The sequence below is a fragment of the Amblyomma mixtum genome, chromosome 1, assembly GCF_055824585.1.
Source record: "Amblyomma mixtum isolate Tamu chromosome 1, ASM5582458v1, whole genome shotgun sequence".
Classification (NCBI taxonomy): domain Eukaryota; kingdom Metazoa; phylum Arthropoda; class Arachnida; order Ixodida; family Ixodidae; genus Amblyomma; species Amblyomma mixtum.
The window spans coordinates 35,664,523-35,678,862 of NC_143012.1; the positions used below are offsets into that span (position 1 = coordinate 35,664,523).

General features: G+C 48.8%; 1 protein-coding gene across 1 annotated transcript in view; it reads left to right on the plus strand.

Annotated features, from left to right (window-relative positions):
- LOC149366002 (sodium-dependent glucose transporter 1A-like) overlaps window positions 1-8,275 on the plus strand; it is a 71,885-nt gene extending 63,610 nt beyond the window's left edge. The window contains exons 2-5 of the mRNA XM_089547516.1: window positions 3,310-3,406; window positions 5,616-5,742; window positions 6,066-6,224; window positions 6,807-8,275. Of these exons, the coding sequence (XP_089403642.1) occupies window positions 3,310-3,406; window positions 5,616-5,742; window positions 6,066-6,224; window positions 6,807-7,837 (1,414 nt within the window). The 3' untranslated portion in view covers window positions 7,838-8,275. The remainder of the gene's footprint in view (window positions 1-3,309; window positions 3,407-5,615; window positions 5,743-6,065; window positions 6,225-6,806) is intronic.
- Window positions 8,276-14,340: the final 6,065 nt, after the last annotated feature.

The window sequence follows — 14,340 nt, forward strand, 5'->3', positions numbered from 1 at the left end:
CGTTGCTTACTTCACTGATTATATTTGTATATATTTGTTTTGGTTTTATGATAACCGTCACTAGTGACACCAGTGTCACTCTGCGTATACTATAAAGAAGTGTATATTCGAATAGCCGCCGCGGTGGCTCAGTGGTTATGGCGCTCAGCTGTTGACCCGAAAGACACGGGTTCGCTCGCGGCCGCGGCGCTCGAATTTTAATGGAGGCGAAATTCTAGAGGCCCGTGTACTGTGCGATGTCAGTGCACGCTAAAGAACCCCAGGTGGTCGAAATTATCCGGAGCTCTTCACAACGGCGTCCGTCATAGCCTGAGTTGCTTTGGGACGTTAAAACCCATAAACCATAAACAGTATGTTCAAATAAAGGAGGTTTATGTGTTGGTTGTTCGACCACCCCTAATTCATCGGGGGCATAAGCCGCTACCTCACTATTCAAGAGTGATACGACGTGTACTGGCCCAGATAAAAAGCCTGTGTGTAGAAAGTTGTGCCGCCTCCTTATGCCTTGAAGTGCGCAAGGAAAAAATAAAAAATAAAGCTGTGAACGCTACTGAAATTCTTTGGTTGTAGAACAGCTGGAACTCCAATACATTCGTTTGAAATAAAGTGTCATGGAAAATAGGCGCAGAACGAAACGTTGAAGTACTTTCGCGGGACGAGAGCATGCAAAGAGTGTCATTTATGACAGGGATGAAGGGGGCGCTAATGTCGCTGTTATTTGCAGGTTCCAGACGCGTAGCATAGATGGCGTGTCAGTTCACCGCTCTAACGGGCCGTGTGCAGATGCAATTCTGCAGCGCATGCGCCGTGCCGGCCATCGCTGGCCTGAATGCGCTCCTCTTGGCGTGTTGTGCACACAGTGACAGAGTGGCTGTTCTCAACTCAATGCGCCTGCAGAGGTCAGACACTCTCGTTCTGTGACTGTCGCAAAAGTTAGTGTACCGTGACTGCAGCATGTATGTGATGTGCAAAAATAAAAACAGAGGTGAAAATATGGCGTCTTATCTGTATGTGGTATTTTGTGTACATGGTAACGCAAAGCGGCAATGCGTGAATGGGTACAGGTAATTAATTCCATTGTGGAAGAAAATGCATTATCCGCATTCAGCCAATGATTACTCCAAAAATATTTACTCCACAAATATGAGCAAAAAAAAAACACTTTTTCCTTGGTTTTAAATAGTTGTCATCGTTGGACAACGCCCGTTATTTTAATATTCACGGCAGAAGTGGCAACGAAATTCGTTCTTTTATGCACACTGGCTGTTCCCTTTAGTATCATCATCATCATCATCATCATCATCATCATCATTAAATTTTGCTTTGAAACTCCCATTAGGAACATTACGTAAAGGGGGGGGGGGCAATAGATAAGGAGGACGTTACATTTACGACGCGAGTGTTTCTACGCGTGATGTTACAGCCGTTATGAAATCCTCTTGCCAGAGCGCCGCATGTACTTTTTTATTTATTAGTACCTCAAAGGCCCACAAGGGGCATTACATGAGGGGTGGGCATACAAATCATTTAAATAACTCAGTGATGAATGATTTGAAGGATTCCAAGCCAGGATGGATGAAAGCTTCAGCGGGCAGGTCGTCCCAGTCTCTTGCGGTCTGGGCGAAGAATGATTTCAGATGCGCAGAAGTGGATGCTCGAGGTGTATGAACAGCTTTCGGATGACTAATGCGAAGCGAAAGGTGGTGTGCAGGGGTGATAACGGAATTATTCAAATGCGAATGATAAAACCTGTGGAAAAGGCAGAGAACTATCCTCGCCTCGTTTATTTTGTGATGGCGACGCAGCGAGATCGAGTAGCCCCTACACGTTTCACACTCCAGACCTTATTAATGTGAGCCGCTGATCACACTCCTGGATCCCCTACAGTAAGCGTATCAATGAAACTCTGGCCACCCTATAGCACACAATCTCCTGCTTCTGTTGCAATCTTCCCTGGGTTGAATGCGATTTGTCTGCGCGGAATGCCACCTCCAAGGTTGCTCGTGCTGGCCAGCTGTTCAAAAGAGGCAGATCACTGAGGACGCTCAGTGTTCGTGCCAAAGCTGCCAGAAAGCACCTTGGCCTGGCTTACTTGCTATAAATATGCAGTAAAAGCTGAAAATGCATAATATCTGGCATCCGCGAGAGGTCGGTAAATGAAAAGAGAGAGAGAGACAGAGAATTATTGTAGAAAACAAAATGGCGCCTTTGTTTCGGCACTTCATGCATTCAAAAGGCAGCTAAAAGAAGGCGTTCCTTTTTCGCTGCGTTGATGCAGGTCGACACAATCCTGGACGACGGAGTTTGAGTTGAGTCGACGGCGTAGTCGCTGTATAGCATGCGCACCCGGTACTTACCATCGCTAGAAGGCGCAGTTTGTACAAACGAGATTGTTGATGAACGAGAAGTAAGGTGACAAGAGCGAAATTCCCTAATGCACTGAACGGGTCTACTACCATCTCCAGTACTATATGCAGAGTGGGTAATTGCGACTGTCACGAACGTTATATGCATCTATGTGATGTATAGCGCGAAACGCGTTTCACAGCGCTGGCAGATCTAGATGTAAGGAGTCGCACGTGGATCTACCGTCGACCTTCTTGGCATCGATGCTACCCCCCACCCTTCGCCCGGCTCCGAGTGTAGTTCTTCAGTACTTAAACAGGTGCACAGTACGCCGATTAATTTACTATTTCCACGCAAACATAACCAGAGTTTGTCACAACCACCGCATGCGTCTCCTGAAAGTCGGAGTTTAGGAGGGATTCCATTTAGGCTGTCAAGCGAAGGGCAAAGAATGGCGTAATGCGATGTCATGCGCAGTATATTACGCTGAGGTGCAAGCTTTACAGCGTTTCAACATAACGCTACCGCTCCCGTCGGGCGCTAGCGCATGCGCAGTTTGGTCAGAAGAGATCACAAGTAAGCTTAGCTGTTGTAATCTAATCTCCAATCAACTTCTGTCCTAATCTGTGTTCGGCGAAACACTGCGAGGCAAGGGAAGAGTTGCTGCTCGAAGAAACCCTCTCGCCAGCGTGTCAGTTCTCCGAGCCCGGACTGCGCAATGTTTAGAGGCCTTATGAGGGGCAATCAGGCTGTGTTCCAGGGCGCGTAATTGTGAGATAAGCCATCCTTCGCGCTACGTGGACAAAAGTGAGCGGTCAGAGGAGCGCCTAATCCGGCTATTGCCAGCCCGTCGCTGGGATACTGTTGAGACGAGTCACCGTCTTAAGACTGCTGCCGTGGTCACAGCAAGGGTTCTGCGCTGTCTGTGAACGGGACGGTGTCCTTTTCTTTTGTCTCTCACAGCAAGTACGGCCCCAGAAAGAGAATGCTGTCTCCGCGGGGCCAGATGCTGCTCCGATTGGGTCGGACCTGCAATCTCAGCCTGGGATGCATGGGAATGGTGAGTGAAATTTTGGCGGTGCCGAGACCTCCTTCTGTGCGCACGTCGTGGACTTGTTTGAGTGCATGGTCTATGGGCACATTTAGATTCTCTCTTTTTGACTCATTCCAAGGAGAACATATCCGCCGCGGTGGCTTAGTGGTTGTCGCGTTCTGCTGCTGAAGCGAAGGACGCGGGATCGAATCCCAGCGATGAGAGATGAGAAATGCAAAAAAAAAAACGAAAAGCAAGAACACCCATGTGCTGTACAATGTCAGCGCACGTTAAAGGATCCCGGGAGGTTGACGATTAAACAAAAGCTCTCCTCTCCCATAGCACATGAGAATCTTTGGGACGCCTGGGAACGTACCATATATACTACACATTATAACTGGCAGGAAAGTAAGCTCTGCAATGCAACCTTGGATTACTCTGAGTGAGTGAGTGAGTGAGTGAGTGAGTGAGTGAGTGAGTGAGTGAGCGAGTGAGTGAGTGAGTGAGTGAGTGAGTGTGTGAGTGAGTGAGTGAGTGAGTGAGTGAGTGTGTGAGTGAGTGAGTGAGTGAGTGAGTGAGTGAGTGAGTGAGTGAGTGAGTGAGTGAGTGAGTGAGTGAGTCAGCGAGCGAGCCAGCGAGTGAGTGAACGAGTGATTAAGGGAATGAAGAATTTTAGTTATGACAACGTATGTCCTGTTTGTCAAGACAATGAGCCTAGGAGAACGTAGTTGCGGTTGTGTGCTGTTTATAGCCCGTGATAAATGCGTAATGCTGTAGCCGTGGCCAGAGAATGGGACGAAGGTGCGGTGGTTGAGTGGCCCATTTGCCCGATGTGAAAGGGACATTGGGTGGAAACAGATTTGAACGAGGAAGTGGAATGATTTAGAGGCACAGAGACGCGTGTGTTGTCTTAGGATAACAGCCACAGATCTGACGCTGGGAAATCCGGGGTCGCTTAATAATCTCGGGCTATGGATTGATTTGGTTACGTAAGAGATTGTCGGGCTGAATGGCTGACTTTCACTGAACTGCCATGCATTGACCACAAGTCTTGTAGGAATTTACAGCTGGGGGTGGGGTACGGGCTTAGCGTTTAGCATGCTTCGCTTTTAAGGCAGCAAGCTTTGTCGGCGTTCTTTCTCTTTATTTTGGCAGGGGGGGGGGGGGGGGGGTCACCGTCCATGCGAAGCAGGTGGACTATGAGAAGCGTCTTCATGAAGTGCTGCTGATTATTTCGGCCAGCTGAGATTCTTTAATGCTGACTGCCGTCGCGCCGCACACTATGTTCTTACATTTCGCCCGCATCTAAATGCGTCCACCATGACAGGGATTCGATCCCGCGACCTCCTGCTCTGCAGCGGAACGCATTCGCCACTCCGTCACGGCTGCGGGCCCTTCTATTCACTTTTCACCCTCGCAGCTTGAAATTTTAAGTTGTACCGCTGTGTCAGGTCAGCGGTTCACTTTACTTTGCGAAAACGCCTTGTAATGCCATATGATTGCGTCAAGAAAGGGGGCGTGTTATATAATCGGGCGTGCTCGCTGTGTTGATGACCCTGGTCACATGTTCTGCGAGGATATACTGCTGGATGGCGTTCAACACTTCGGGTGCTGATAAAGTCTTAGTTCTTGCCCTTTAGGTTCCAGCGAGGCTCAACTGAGAAGACAAATTGATATGTGTACTAGTAGTTCAGAACGCACGACGGCACTATACCGGCCTCAGCCTGCAGGCTTTGGAATTTCAATTAACCAGACAGCTAACAATGACAATGAACTGATAAGACAGTCTTACAGCATCCTTCTATATCACTTTCTCCCTTTGTCGGCGGCGGCTGAAACTGAGTGTTCACGCATGACCGAGCGAGCAAAGTCCGGTAGTAATTTCGTCAGGTCAATGGAAACGAAGAAATGCAGTCAGTGACGTGAGGAAACTGACGTTTCGGAGCCCTTACGTGTTGCTTGTTCACAAGGCTCTGAACAAGGAACTCGTAAGGGCCCCAAAACGTCAGTTTAATCTTCTTCGACTCGGTCAATTAATGACGCATTTCTTCGTTTCCAGGGACCCTTGCGGCAACAATCGAGAAACTAGAACCTTTAAAATATTTTGCGCCGTCTCCGCGCGTAGCCACACTGGTTATTGCGTCTGGCAATTACCAACACTGAGGCTGTACAGCCCATTCTAGAGGACCAGGCTGCATGTTCTCCACCTTCAACATCTTGTCCGTACTCCGTGCAGGGCCTGATCCTCGCCTTGACCGGCGTAGCGCTGCTGGATCTGGTTGAGATCTACGGCTACGACATCTCCAGCGTGTCGCATCTTATCACCACCCGATGCGTTGGTGGCTTGCTGGGCTCCCTTGTCGGTACGTGGCTTTCAAACTTTCGTTTTCACGACTGAACCTCGTTTTATGGGCTTCACCTGACAGCCGCCTATGGCATGGGCGGATGGAACTGAAAGGGCCGTCGTTCATAGTCTTGCGAACTCAGAACCATTGCTAAGGCTTGCCTGCCCGTCTTCTCACTGTCTTTGTGACAAGACCACTGCTCGCCATCTTACTATTGCGAAGCATCTTTCTGAAGCTTCCCATGCTAAGACCGCAACTTGGAAGTGAGTTGCTAGAATGAGGCATGTTTGCTTATTTTGCCCCGTCTGACACTGCACGTGCCCCTGTTTTTCCCGACGCAGGAGGCAAGCTGTACGATGCGTACAACGTGCAGACCATGTCCATCCTGATGATGGTGATCGCCTGCGTGTCTGTACTCATGATTCCCTTGAGCGGGAGCCTGGCGCTCGCCCACGCCATGGTCTTCTTCGGAGGAATCAGCTCGGGTGCCTTTGACACAGGTGAGACCCTCATCCCTGCGTAGAGAGGTACGCGGTTTCTCGTGTGACCGTCCTCTGCCGAACGACCCATTGAGACTCGATCGTGATCCCGAAGTCGCGTAGACTAAATTCCGAATCGTAATTGAAGGAACGATGTCGGGTCGAGGGAAGTTTTTCGGTTTGCATGTACAAAGGTAACGGCCGTGGCCTTCTGATGAACCGTTGAACGCCGACCACACGATGACACTTGTCTTCCGAACGGCTGCCAGCGTTGTCCGACAATCCGGCACTGCCTGTCACTACGCAAGCAGCACAGGTAATGGCACAATATTTTAAATGGCTGGTTTAAGCGTGGTCCTTCGTAGGAACGGCCTTTGCCTGTACGTTTCCAATATTGGGCCGATTAGCTGTGCTACTGTGGTAGACCCCCCCACCCAGGCCATTACTGCGATGGAGCGCTCTGTATATCCCCCCACCGTCCAACGCGCCTCATGCTGACTCATAGATCCTTACTGTCGTACATGCACAGAAACGTTTAGCGTGAGATTAGACTTTTAAAGCATTTCAGGTAGCACACTCAACTGCTTTTCTTTTTCTCTGCAGGCGCAAATGTATGGATCATCAGGCTGTGGCCCGAGAACAGCAGTCCCGCACTGCAGGTCTTCCACCTGGCCTTCGGAGTTGGCTGCCTGGTGGCGCCGCTCATCGCCGAACCCTTCCTCTCCCCCGGTGTCGGCCGGGAGGCGCTAAACCAGACGGCCAACCTAACCGCGTACCTGACGTCGAACGACTCCGGCTACAGCCCTTTTGAACCATTCCTCAACGAAACCGGCGAAGACGATCATGTCGCTGGCGAAAGCAGGGTCTACTACGCATTCGGCATCGCCAGTGCCTTCCACTTGCTCCTGGTCGTCTCCATGGTCGTACTGTACTTCATCGACAGCTCCGACGTCAAGCCACCCCACGGCGGGGAAGGAGAGGCGTCCAAGACTGAAGACGTGTTCTTCAGCCGCACCGTGCTCGCCCTTCTGAGCACCTACGTGTGCGTATACGTGGCGCTGGAGTGCACCACGTCTCAGATGCTGACTGCGTACGCCGTCAAAAGCGACCTGCACTTCACCAAGTCGGCGGCAGCGCGCCTGGCGGCCGTCTACTTCTTCTGCTTCGCAGCCAGTCGCCTGGTAGCCGCACTAGTCACCATCAAGATGTCGCCATTCCAGATGCTCGTCCTCTCCCACGTGATTCTCCTCGTCACAGGCACCGTGCTCCTTGTGTGGGGCTCCAGCAGCGCCCCTGTGCTGTGGGCGTGCAGCGCGCTCATGGGCATCGGCCAGGCGCCCGTCTACGCGGCAGTGGTCGCCTGGTCGGTTTCCTACATTAACATGAGCAACATGATGATGGCCATCGTCATTATTACGGCGGGAATCGGTGCGCTTTCGCCGCCGCTATTGGTGGGCCAGTTTCTGGACTACATCCCGGACTTGTTCCTTTATGTGTGCTTCGTGTCGGTTTTGCTGTGCGTAGCCTTTTTTGTCGCCATGTATTTTTACGTGAGAAAGAGGCCCCATCTAGATGTGGTGAAGGAAACTGCGAACGGAACTTATGAGAAGCCCCACGAAATGCTGTCGATTTAGCCGTTCCAGGCCTACTCCGTGCTCGGTGCTGCGATACCGAGGTGCGGAATGGGAAAACATGTGCTGTAGTTTAATAAAAGAATTATGCTGCATTGAAATCTGTAGCACATTCCATTACTTTTCAGAAAAGCCCGCGTAACATGAAATAAATCCTGGCCGCTCTGAAATTTGAAAAATTGTTTACACGTTCCGTTCTAGAAAGAGAACAGGACCACCAACGACGAACCTCTGGTCTGCCTGGCATTTATATGGCATAACTGCAGGTATTGATGTCCACAGCACAAGGTTTTCGCGCCGGCACGTAGTGGCAATGACATGAAATTGCGGATCTGTTGCTTGGATTAACACATCAGCAGTAGAGACTAGCAAGAAAAAGACTAGAGTATCGTAGATGTAAAAACACAGTAGAAAAATTGCACGAATCGTCACAGAAATCAAATATAGCTCAGAACACACAAAAACATGGTCTTGAATGGGAGATTAATTGGAGTTATAGCCCTCTCAAAGGCAGTATCGGCATGGGTCGTAGGGCCGTAGACAAGAGCGCGCGCGCGGCGCACGGAACATTTGACACCTTTAGCATACTGTGTACCGTGTTACCTTACCGGAGTACCTGGAGCCCGCGCGCTTTCGAAGCGCATGCGCAGATCGCCTTGCGGTCGTCAGATGGCGCCAGGTACACGAGAGCTGCGCGCACGCTTGCCGCATCTGGACCAATCAGCACGTGTGCACTGGCGGTGTGTGGGCTTCCGGTACCCCGGTGACGGTAGCAGTAACACGGTACACGGTAGACAAAAGGTGTCAAATATATGCTTTTAGCATAGCGTGTACTGCTACCGCGTACCCCGAACCGTCCACTGGCACTAGCTGTTCGACCTTGACGAGGCAGACGTGCGCGCTGTTGGTTTACTGTTACTGTTGACGGGAATGTGGTGCATCTAGCACCTTCTGGGTGATCTGCGCATGCTCAGGGCGGCTCGCGGTAAGCGGTAGCGCAGACAGTAAGCGCTATGCTGCATGCATCTAATTATCGTCGTGTCAGCGTTGCTTCATCGCTTGAGACCAAGAAGTGCGCGCTACGCCTATCGAAAAATGGGGCATATTCATGTATATGTCATACGTAGCTCGTATATACGCGTTTATTGGATATGGATATGCGCATATGTGCCCACATATGTCATACGTACATGTATGGGCCATACGTGTCATATATGCGTGATTATGGGGGAGAGAAAAGATGGGCTGAAATAAAAAGAATTGAACTATTGATATCTGTCGTACAGTTTAGAAAAAAATGATAAGTAAAAAAGGAACAAAATATATATACCACTACCAGGATTCGATAGTCACTCTGCAGAACTATGTCTGAATGCACTAACCACTGCACAACTTCTTTTTACTTGCTGCTGTCTGTGACATGGTTATACATTACGAGTCTGGTGGTTATTCAGTCTTGGTTGGTAGGAAAAATGTAACCTTTTCAGTTGTGTTAGGTTCCTAAACAGCAATGCAATTTCATGGCCACTGTTTCTGTCTTGCATCACACAGTGGGCTTTTGCATTATTTTTTACAAAATATTCATATAGATCGGGGTCGCAACAAACAAAAGCCACTGCACTATTCCACACTGCATGCAAACCCAGAACAAATAAAACATTGCATGGGATCGCGCCGTCTTCCATAGGCAAAAACATAATACTGCGCGGTGTCAGGGAGAAATCCTTAACTGTGCGTTGCAGAGACATCCCAAATGAATACCGCTTTATTACAGTACACGAGGACATGTTCAATATTTCCTACCTTCATTCAAAGAAAACAGCTTGTTCCCCATGGTGCATAAGTTACGTTTTCGCTCAGCCAAGTACTTACTGGCAGGTTTCCTGTGTGAAGCTGAAAGAAGAACGTTTTTCTGCCGGTGTGACCTACATCTTTCTACATCTTTCTTGCTCTCATTAACTTATTCCATACCGGTCCTAACGAAATTGTTCAATTTGAACGATCGCATGAACTGGCCCATTCTGCGCGATCCAAGCCGCTTTTGGACATGTTCCGCCATTCATCGTGTTGAAAAGGAAGTGTACTTCAGTTCCGAAATTGAGTTTTTTTTTGTCTGCGATATGAGGGAGTAACTTCCTGCGAAACATGTCGACAGAGAGCGATCACGGCGTCCAATGGGGGGTACATATCACGCATGAACTATTCTCAACACAGGCGATGTCCTCGGGATTCCACCGCATCGGCAGACTTTGTAGATAAGATCGACAGCTTTGTGTGAAGAGATTACTTCCAATTGTGTGATTTCAGTTCGACAAAGATCACTGCTGCTCTCAGACCGGACTATCGACAGGCGCCCGGCCGTAATTTTGGTTCTGGCCGCTGCCAAGGAGATTCGCTATTTCCGAGCCTCTCTGAAGGTACCGGACATGTTCTGAACTATTACGTGCCACCACCAGAGTAGCAGACTCACTTTTCTCCAAGGCGGTCCAGAGTCGGCCTTGGCACTGCACTGCGGAGTAGCCCAAAGGGTTTTGCGGAAGCAATAAATTATTATTTTTTACTGATCGGAAAGTTTAGTATTGTTGCCTGACGGCAAGCCGATGAATACTGTACGACATGACAGGTGGTTACAGCACGATTTTATGGCAGATGTTGTTGTTGTTGTTGCTTTGGTGGCATGGCACATACCCACGACGGGGGATAGGCGAGGGTTCAGTGAGGAGAGCTAAAAGAAGGTAAATTGGGGTCAAGCTAATGGTTTAACTTTGATTGCCAAGCTAATGATGTAACCTTGGGTAAAAATTCAGAGGAATTAAAGATGGAATTATAAATTAAAATAAAAAATAAAAATGATTTGAAAAAAATAAACGGGCGAAAATAATTAGAGAATTGAATACAAGAAAAAATTGCTCAGAGATGTCTTACGAGCGCTCCCGCCCACGCCACTGTACAGTTCGTTGTTTTCTAGTCCGTAACGCGTCCTCTAGCAGTTCTCTAACTTTGAATACTCGTTGTGGACCGTGGTAACGCCTAAAACCTATATCCCAAATTTTTATTTCTTGTATTTTCTGACTTAATATATTTATTATTTTTGCGTGGGTCTCTACAGTTTTGCCACAGATTTTTTTCTTCGTAAGCAACATATGTCAGGTTTTTTCTTTGTCATTGAAAAGAGAGCTCTATTAACTACACTATGATGTGAAAGAAAAAAAATAATATATGGTTGAAGAAATTTTTTACGCACACCAACTTGAAATTACCTGTTTTCCCACGGTACGCAATAAGAGTTAGCACGTTTAGTAGAGGTCTTGCTTAAAAGCGACCTGTGCAACGGGACAGGGAAAACTGCGCCTACTAAATCTTCGCCAAGAGGCCTTCTTTTCACTATGAACATATAATCTTGGGAAAAACGAGTGATAAGGAAGCTATAAACGCCACCGCCTCGCTAAGATAACGCGACGCACTCTAACGACCACCTCTGGTGGATGAAACAATGAAATCTGGTAGCACATTTGACAACGGAAATCGAACAAAACGATCGAGCAAAACATTTCTTTGTTCACACAGGAGCACGGAACGCGGCACCAATTGGCAGAAAAACAAGAGAGACAGAGAGAGAGACCCCGTCATAGAGTCGCCGAAAAAGATTCGTTCTGGACGCTAATTGAGCAGAGGCATTCAAAGTTCTCCTTTGAATGTGCAGTTCTTCACTGGTTTCGCTAAGATAACGGTGGGAAGTGCGATCTGCAGCCCACTGGCTGCTCTAAATACATCGTGCGAAGCTACACCCATTGCTGGTGATCACGTGTACATACCCCTCTTGTTGGTCGTCCTTAAGGCCTTACAGAATTTCGAAAACGAATTTATAAATTAGAATTAAATAAAAAGCTGTTGCACTCGGCACTATGGCCCAATGAATTTTGCCAACATAGCGCCTAAATACGTACACTTTTGAAATGCTTGCAGGCAAAGCAATCTCTCTAGTACGCATAACTCGTCATATATAATTACCAAAATTTTTTGGGCCACAACGCCGAGGGTAGCTGCGTTTTCGAAATTCTCAGTGCCTCTATGGATATTATTTACGGTGGGCTACACGCTTCTCAGCAACTAAGAAGAATACCACTAGTAGCTAAAAAGTTAACTGCTCATTATTAGTTAACCGGGCGCCGCGGTGGCTCAGTAGTTATGGTGCTCGGCTGCTGACCCGAAAGATGCGGGTTCGATCCCGGCCGCGGCGGTCGAATTTCGATGGAGGCGAAATTCTAGAGGCCCGTGTACTGTTCGATGTCAGTGCACGTTAAAGAACCCCAGGTGGTCGAAATTTCCGGAGCCCTTCACTACGGCGTCCCTCATAGCCTGAGTCGCTTTGGGACGTTAAACTCCAATAAACCAACCATCACTACAAGTTAACAAGCCTACTAGTTAGCACGCCTCAGCTGTATTATGATGCTCTAGCACAAAAAGCAGCAGTGACAAAGGGCAGTCTTGACGTACTGTCGCAAAAGTCAGCACGGGCCGTAGGGACACAGACAAAGGCGCGTACGTGAACAACGCACGCAGCAATTACCGCCGTGTCGGCGTCGCTTCATCGCGTGAGACAAGGAAGTGAGCGCTGTACGGTGCATTATCAAAAAAAAAATGTGGCTGTCGACAATCATCTCTATCTCGACTGACCCGCCCCCTCCCCCATCCACTTATCGGTGACTGCATCGTCGCTGCTGCAGTGGCCGATGCAGATGCAGTAGCAGCGAATGCAAGAAGGCGTTTACTTTCGTGATGAAGGTATACGTGAAATTATATGGTTACGGTGTCGTTGCTTATCGGTTTTCGGGTACTCCTCGAACCCCGTTTACATCGCAAGCCAACCGGGAGCGGTGGAGGGCGTACCTACTTCTCCTCTCGTTTCTGGATGCCACCGCGGCTTCGCGGTGGCTTCTAACGTAAAGGGAAAGGGGGAAATCACTGTTACTGGGGAGAACAAACAATTGCCACCCCGAGCAGTAATCTGAGAGGCGCTTCAGGCACGCAGAAAGAGGTTTCTCCTTCCGCCGAGAAGCCCACATCGCCTGCCCATGGGTCCCACCCCCACCCGTGAGTCGTGGGACGACCAACGGCCACGGTAAGCCTTCTGCCCCTGTTCTTCTGCACTGAACATTCTTTCGGCTTGTAGTCCTTTATTTTATGCTTGAGGCTAATAAATACTTTTGAACTTCGTTATAACGAAGTTGAAGGGGCCCGGCGATCACTTCGCTACCGCCGTAGCTTCGTTATAGCCCGTACTGACCGAGCTTCTAAGGTGAATCGTTATTTCTTAATTATATCCGTTAGTTCGTTATAAACCGTTTCATTATGATGAGGTTCGGCTGTAGTTTCTAGCGAGCTCTGCCTATTTCGCCTGTACCTTCCATGGCTGCATGTTGTTGCTCTATGGGTTGGAGGACACGTATTGCGTACATGTGACGCCTGTGTATGGCTGGTGCGGAGACTTCCCTTCTTCGCTTGCTGCGCACATTGTGACTACCATTAGGCACATGTGATGCAGGTCGAAAGAAAAATCAAAATTACATTTTCATGCAGCATGCGCTATTAACACCAAATCAGCCTGTTAGCACAAAAACAGCACCTGCGAAGGCTGGGAAGCTGTGACCGCATGATGGAGGCAACAGCAGCCTTCAGGAAAGCAGAAAGAGAAAAACCCACGCGCGGAAGGGGTTTGGGAATGTTTTGTTGGGTTTTTCGCTTTTATCAGTGGGGCTCTGGGTCCGAAATTTTATCCGACCCTCAGGGATTGTGACCGCGTCGTATGAGGATTTTATTGGTTATTAGAAGGCTAGGGCGGATCAGCAGAAATGAACACTCCCTCTTTATTCTTTGCGCAAGGAAAACACGCAAGGAAAAGCCAAATACGCTAGTACCGACGATGCCAGGGTGAGGCCTCGAGCTCAGCACGCATTTCGACAGCGCCTAAGGTTTTGATAAACATTTATACGATAAGTAAGGCTTTGTCAACTTATTTCTCTGTTTGAGATTTGCGTTTAAGTCACAGTGTGCATATATGACTATGCCGCCGACACTTCAGTGATTTGTGGTCGTTTCCGCTGTAAATTTTGTGAATACATTCCTTCATCTTCTGCATCATCACCTCCTGCTTCATCAGCGCAGAATCAGCCCATTTGGTAGGGTCTGAGCCCTCCGAAGATGGGGACGAACATTTATGAAAATACTGGCGCAGACGACAGGATTAGGCACCATACCTCTACCTTCGAGCTAGCTTCGAGGATGACCAGCCAAGATGGGACATCCGGTCTCGGGGCTACGACCTGCAGCGACGCTGTTGTCGGGTAAGCAGGATTTCTCGCGCCTGTTCGAGGTTTGCGTGGCTTGTGTTAGGGGCCTCAAAGGTTTAGGTGACTAGGGTGCCAGAGATGTATGCCGCAGTGAGGTTGGGATTTCTGTATCCCCTGGTGGAGGCAGGTCAAGTTGCAATTCGACGCCTCGAATTG